Genomic DNA, 6912 nt, shown 5'->3' with positions numbered 1-6912 from the left:
TGACGAAGAACTTGGTGCTCAGCGTCGCGTCCAGAGCCAACAGGTGGTACATGTGCGCCTCGAACGCGAGCTTGTAGTCCGCCACCGTGTCGGTTTGCCGGAGCTGTAACAGCTTGTGCATCTCCAACTCGAACTCGTCGGGGCCGAACTCTTCCTTGATCGCGGTGCAGAAGGCTGCGTTTTGATTTTCGGTTTGCCATTTTTTTCGGCCCTGAACGAAATGGCCGAATTTCGGTCATTTCAAAAATTTCGGCAAAATTTCGGACGAAATTACGAAATCAAATTTTGAATTTTCAGACAAAAATTGGCCGAAATTTGGCCGAAATTCGGCCGAAATTTGACCAAACATTCACATAAATTTGAAAAAGCAAAGCAAAAGCATAGCAGCCCAACAGCCATCAGGAGTAATCATATAATGTTTAGCAAATTAGCTCTAGGGATTAAAATAAGAGCGTCAGTCCAATATAAACTTACAGTCCACAACCATCACATTAGTTCTAAACTTACAGTCCACAACCATCACATCATAGTTCAAAGTTTAAATACTTCAGTACAACCAACTCTAGGAATTTAAAGGACTTCACGTAGAAACATCTCCAAAAGACAGCCATCAAAGCATCACACCGAACAGCAAAAGACAACCATCAAAGCATCACAACGAACAACAACTCCAAAAGAAATCATCACTAGCTCCAGCTTCCATGCTCCAAGCCTCCAACTAGCATCATTCTCCAAGCTCCAGCTAGCTCCAAGCTCCAGCTAGGTACCATTTAAAAGACAAATACAAGTGATAAGTAGCATTTAGAACAACACTACATGATAAGTAGCAACTAGAATAGCACTAAGAGACAAGTAGCAATTAGAACAGCACTAGTAGGTGAGTGGTAGCAATTGGAACAACACTAGTAGGTGATAAGTAGCAATTACAACAGCCATACAAGAAGATAAGTAGAAATTACAACAATACTACATGATAATTGACAAGTAGCAATTAGAACAAGCGCACTGATCATTACACGGTGAGCATACACATTAGAGCACCAGAATAAGAAAGCAATGTACATCAAGCTATTTAAAGATCAACCGCTTCAAACATATGCATCAAGCTAGATTTTTCAAAGTAATCATCATGAAGAAGAAACACCGAAAAGAAGAGACTTACCAAATCTACGAGTAGAGGCTGTTGATTTCCTTGGTCTTCTTCCTAACTAGTCGTCCAGATCTACGAGTCTCCAAATTGCCAATGCTTGCTTGTGTCTCCTTTTCAACTTGTACTTGTGTCTCTTCTTCCACTTGCATTTGTGTTTCTTGCTGATCTTGTTGATCATCCTCATCATCCTCACTCACCCCATCATCATCCTCACTCTCATTATCAACATATTCATTATCGTTGTCGTCATCCTCACTGTCAGTTTCAACATACTCATTCTCCTCATCATGATTCCTCTTTCTTTTCTTCTTATTAGCCTTTGTACCAACATAAGAATCCTTCCTGCTTGAGTTGAGGCGCCTTATTTTCTCAAAAACAGCACTGGCCGCATCGGCTCCATCCAAAACTGGATCCTCTTCATCCTCATTCAGCCACTCCATTATTGGATTTGTCTCATCGAACATTGTTGTATCTATCAGCAATGCACTTGGATCAACCTCTTTATCTATATCTCTCTCTTTCTCTTGATCTTCTTCAGCACGTATCTTCAAGGTTTGGATAGTAAACCAAGTAAATTATATGACACAAGGACAATACAAGGTACAAAGTAAATTTGAGTTGGTTTATACCTTTAGGTTGTAGCGGACAGAAACTAGCTTGTGGAGCTTGTCATATAAAAGGCGATTTCTTTGCTTTGTGTGCACCAAAGCAAAGGCGCTCCAGTTCCTCTCACACCCACTAGATGAGACACATTGTGAGCAAATTCTCATTGCACACTTCTGCAATGCAGGAACATCCCCTCCAAATTGAAACTACCATTGGGCTGCAAGATATCACCAATGAAATTTTCAGAATTACAAAACAAAAGGAAATGGAAATTCTAAAACCAAAAGACCACGACTTACTTGGCTCCATTCTCGCCGCAGCTTCTTGTGCTAATCTGGTCCCAAACCTTCCTTGGCACTCCCTAAACTTACTAACTTCATCAATGGCTGAAAGAGCACTCTTTGGATCTAATATCTTCGCTATCGCATCTGTTAGTGCAGTAGCATAATTTGTATGGTTGCAAAGGTTGAGGCTGTAATGTGTATATGGATCAAGGACGGCAGCTGCAACCATAAACGTATCTTCTTCCATTGCATCTATCCTCTTGCCCACCTTGCGCATGAAACTAAGGTACAACCTTGATGTAGGGCCTAGATGTGCTTCCATCCGTTGTATAGCGAGCATCATACTTTTTTTTAAGCCAGAAAGAGTGCATTGTTTCTGCGTATCAGCATACCTCATGGCCTTATAAAGTGGCCTTAACGAACCTAGTACCCACTCTAGTGCATTCCACCAAACATTACTAGACTTTTTTGTTGAAACTAATCTGTTCTGGAGAAAAAACTTTAATGTTGCACACAAGCATCATTTCAACATCTGTACCTTCCCAGTCAAGCGGAGGCCCTCCATGCTGCTGCCGCTGCCCCGTGCTACTGCCTCCGTTGAACTGGTCGGATCGTGCTCCATCAGCTCCGTTGCCGCAGCCGCCGAGCACCATGCTGCAGTCTTGGAGAAGCAAATGACAGGAAACAATCTTAGGCCCCCATGTAAAACTTTGAGAGGTTTCTCCGAAAGTAAAATTTCATAGATACAGTTTTTTTTCTCAAATACGCATAGCATGTGTATCATCTATATAGAAAGAGAAAGGGTACAAGAAACCCTCCATCGTTTACAGTTAAATCGAACTACAGCTTAGTGGCTCAAACCACACCCACACTCTAACACTCATCCACGCCTAGATACATACTACATATTATTCATGCCTTGCCCACCGACATAGATACAGTTCATTAGGATAAATATGTGAGACGATAAATCTTGGTAAATTCCGACAATATTGTCCACACAGACATAAGCGAAGGGAGTATATGGCTACTGATAAATCCACCTTGCCCTCCGCTACTCGACCTACTGACGCGCTTGACAACATGGATAAAAAAATACTATGAACATAGATCTACGGCAATGAAAAGTAATCAGTACCAGAATAACAAAAGAACATATAATTAATTAACTATTGCTGGCATCTGGCAGCTCATCCAAGAATTCATATCTTCGCCTGGATTAGCAAGATTTCCTAAATTAGTTAGTTTAAAGATATGATAAAACCAAGCTTTCGTCATTTGAGTGTGCAGGGATTTAATTTGAAAAACTTGATGAATCTGTGAAAGCTATAGGAACGACAACTAATCAGCTCCAGATAACAACTTTCGAAGATAGCTCTCATTGCAAGCCTGGAATAAAAACATTCAGAAGATGAACAGTACATAGGGATGCAGTGCTATTCTGTTGGAAAAATGCATTTTGTACATAGGGATGCAGTGCTATTCTGTTGAAATGAACAGTACAGACAGCCATCACTTGCAAACATTCAGAAGATCAACTATAGCAGCACTCAAACATTGCAAGTTCAGAAGCTAGAGCATATGCAATAGCGACCCAAAACAAATCATGGAAGAAAGTTCTGCCAAGAGGGGGAGGAAGATGGGGATTACCTAGGGAGCCCTGCTGCCTACGAGCTTCAGATCTGGTGAGGACTCGTGAGGTCGAGAGGAGTGGACGAGGGCGAGGAGAAGTGGTGGAAGTGAGCGGCTTGGCCGGAGAAGTAGACGAGGGCGAGGAGAAGTGAGCGGCTTGGCCGGAGAAGTGGACGAGGGCGAGGAGATGGGGTGGAAGCGCTCGCTGTCCTGTGCGCAGCGGCGGCGCCGCACACGGGAGGAGGGACAAGCAACGAGCGATTCTAGGGTTGGCCGATTGGGGTTTCGTGCTTTTGTCTTAGTTGGAAGGCTCTGGAAGCTGGGCTGGGCAAAAAAAATTCAAACTGGGCCAAATTATTCGGCCGACAGGCCCATATATCGGGCCCTAGCGAAACGGCCGAAATTCGGCCGAAATTCGTTTTTTTCGGCCGAAAATCAAAACGCAGGCAGAAGGCGGCCGAGGAGAGTGCACGATGTGCTTGTCAGAATGCCTGCGACCAGTGTGTTGCGTGCCCCTCGATGTAGAGCGCGTCCGTGGTCACCCAACTGTGAGGAGGAACGCGGTACAACTCAAAGTAGGTCTCGCACCGATCGATCCACAGGTATGGCCCCGTGCCACCGAACTTGGGGAAATCGTGCTTGGGCGGTTTGACGGCGTAGTAGTTGCCAGTCGTGTCGTGGCGCTGCTCTTGGTGATGATGTTGCAGCGTGACGTGCGCCGTTCCTTGGAGCGGCATAAACGGGTGCGTCGCGAGCAGGGGCGGCCCGTTGTTGGCAAGGCGGACAAGCGGTCCGTGGATCTCCGAACCGCATGGCAGCTCGGGTGGCGTGATGGAGGAAGCTTGTGGCTCGCCCTCCCGTGGTGTACGCGGCTGGCGGGATGGGGACGGCGGAGCCGATGGCTTGTGCGGCTCGTGCAGCTGGCGCACCTCATCGATGTTGGACTGCGTCAGGTGGATTTGCTTGCGTAGGTGGGTCAAGTCGCTAGAGACCTGATGGTTGAAGGCGGGCTGCTCCTCCACGTTCTTGTCGGCGGCGAGCTGGTTCTTCTCGAACCGCGTCAGGAGCGACTCCAGCAGCGATTTGATCTCACCCGAAGTTTCCGACATGGCGGACAAGATGTGGCGTGTTTGAGCAAAAGGCTTGGAAGTCGGCGCCTTCGCCTCGCTCCAAATCAGATCAACCCCGCCGGGGATTTCGAGCAGATCACCGAGGTGAATCCGCATCCGCGACGGTGGGTGTTACGATCCAATCGAGAGGATAAGAGGAAGAACTGGCTGAAAAAAATTTGTGGGGGGAGGGGGGTGAAGGAATTGGCTATGAATACTAGTTTGTAATGAACCACTGATGCAGAGGATCGAAACAAGGGAGGCAATCGGGATCGAGATCCAATCCAGGTTTCCTTGCTGAAGAAGAAGGTGAGATACAGGGAGAGTAGGTGAGATTCAGAGAAGGAGGGAGGAAACAAAGTTCACACACAACACGCATGCTCTCCTTGGTGCCTCGCACCCACACTTATACAACAAAGCGCACCTGCCCAATGGGCCCTAGCTACCTGGTCCAGCCACTCCCAGCTGTCCACCTACATCAGGGGAATGGAGGTGTGACAAATGTTTGCTCTCCAATCGACAGAGACGGGCTAGGATTGCTCGATCTGCAGAGATTCAATAGCGCTCTAAGGCTGAGATGGTTGTGGATGGAATGGCAACAACCGCGACACCGTTGGCATGGCATCCAGCTGCCTTGCGACAACACGGATCGACCGTTGTTCACCCAAGCAACGCAGGTGACAGTGGGGGGCAGCAACACGGCCAACGCAGGTGATATGGAACTATGTTTTTTCCAGGCAGGTATGGGTTCAGGCAGCAACCTGGACAGGCTACGTGTCTTTGCCCCAGGAAGACTGGGAGAGAGTGAGCACGACAGAAGCTGTATGCACCTTGGTCCGAGGTGTGGAGCAAGCTAAAAGGAAGGGCACAAAGACTATGATCCTGGCAATCAGTTGGGCGATCTGGAAGGAACAAAATGACCGCACTTTCCGAGGAAAGATGCCAAGTGTTTCGAACATCATCGAAGCAGTAAGAGATTTAGAACAATGGCGCCTGGCAGGTGAAAGGCAGCAGAGCACCCCTTTGGGGACTTGGTTGCGAGATGGCATTTTAGAATGCCCAACCTTTTCTGTTTTCTCTGAAATTTTCCTTGCCACATCCACCTTGATCACTTGGTGACCACAGTGTTTTCCATGTGCTACCTGCTAAATCTAATGAAGCCAGCAATCTGATGGATCTTAAAAAAAAATTCATATGTGCCTATAGTTCTTATATAACTGGTGCACGCAACATTGAAAACCCATTCTACAAGTTCATCAATTTTAAAAAAAAATCGAGTACTTGATATAACATGTCATGATAGTTCAATTACGAATTCAACCCACAACTCAAGAAATTAAAATAAGCGTTAATGGGCCCACTTCGAATTAGCTAAGTACTATTCATGACATGATTATTGTCACTTTTTTTCTCAAGTTGTGGATTTAAACTGTGACTAGAATTTTGTAGCATGATAAGGGTTTATTGCTTCATTCTACTTTTTCAGAATTTTCTAGAATATTTGTCATATTTTTTTGTGTAGGTGCATTTATTGAACGTGAATTTCGGATGCGGGGAATACGCCCTCCAGTTCAGATATTTCTTTAATTTTGTAATATCATGTAAAATGGAAAAAAGGTAATTAACTAATAAATATTGTAATTGCAGTATCCTTTTCCCCCAAAGGACAAGAAGATCGGGTTCGCTACCCAAAGAGAGTTGTTTCATAAACTGCAGTCGTGTGCCTGAAATTTCTTTTTCTTTCGGCGGAAATTTCTAGCTAACACTGTGGTTTTGAGAAGATGTTGTTGTATTACTTTGCATCATCCAAACATATCTCCCTAGTTTGTTATATTCTCCTTACATTGCCACAACACGACAACTTTTTTGTAGCAGCTTTTCCAGAATCTACAGCTCAATCAAACACAATCTAAGTATGCGTCTAATTCCAGCCATCCACCTACATCCAGAACACAGCGGGTTCAAATACCGCAACAAATTTAGAAACTATCCGAGAGGCGGTGCGTTGGCTCCTGGTCTGCAGCTCTACCGTGTGAGAGTACCTGAGGCCAAACATGGTGACATGGACCACGAAGCCACCGCGGTCACCCAAGGCTTTCTTAGAGCATCTTCAGCAGCGCCCCCCAACAAG

The 6912-nt window shown here is 45.6% G+C and overlaps 1 protein-coding gene across 3 annotated transcripts; it reads right to left on the bottom strand.

Annotated features, from left to right (window-relative positions):
- Positions 1-381: 381 nt before the first annotated feature.
- On the bottom strand, positions 382-3957 carry LOC123043575 (pheromone-processing carboxypeptidase KEX1). 3 transcript variants are annotated; one of them, XR_006419343.1, is made up of 6 exons: positions 3691-3957; positions 2579-2701; positions 2056-2475; positions 1780-1973; positions 1163-1695; positions 382-759 (listed from the first exon to the last, which is right to left on the bottom strand). XR_006419343.1 is itself a non-coding variant. In XM_044466066.1 (5 exons), exons 3-4 carry the CDS (start codon positions 1918-1920, stop codon positions 1168-1170), a joined length of 669 nt encoding a protein of 222 aa, XP_044322001.1. In that variant the 5' UTR covers positions 1921-1973; positions 2056-2701; positions 3691-3957; the 3' UTR covers positions 382-742; positions 1163-1167. The 3 variants fall into 3 exon arrangements, 2 of the variants coding, with proteins under 2 accessions (XP_044322001.1, XP_044322000.1); XM_044466066.1 differs by having other exon boundaries at positions 382-742; positions 2056-2701; XM_044466065.1 differs by having other exon boundaries at positions 2056-2701; positions 3691-3956.
- Between the last annotated feature and the right edge of the window lie 2955 nt (positions 3958-6912).

Source organism: Triticum aestivum, chromosome 2B (assembly GCF_018294505.1).
Source record: "Triticum aestivum cultivar Chinese Spring chromosome 2B, IWGSC CS RefSeq v2.1, whole genome shotgun sequence".
In the NCBI taxonomy this organism is placed as follows: domain Eukaryota; kingdom Viridiplantae; phylum Streptophyta; class Magnoliopsida; order Poales; family Poaceae; genus Triticum; species Triticum aestivum.
This window is presented reverse-complemented; position numbering and strand designations above follow the sequence as displayed.

Coding starts and splice junctions, on each gene's coding strand:
- LOC123043575 (XM_044466066.1), bottom strand. CDS start 1,920: ATGAGAATTTGCTCACAATGTGTCTCATCTAGTGGGTGTGAGAGGAAC. Junction 1,696..1,779: donor CTGTCCGCTACAACCTAAAG/GTATAAACCAAC, acceptor CAAACCTTGAAG/ATACGTGCTGAAGAAGATCA.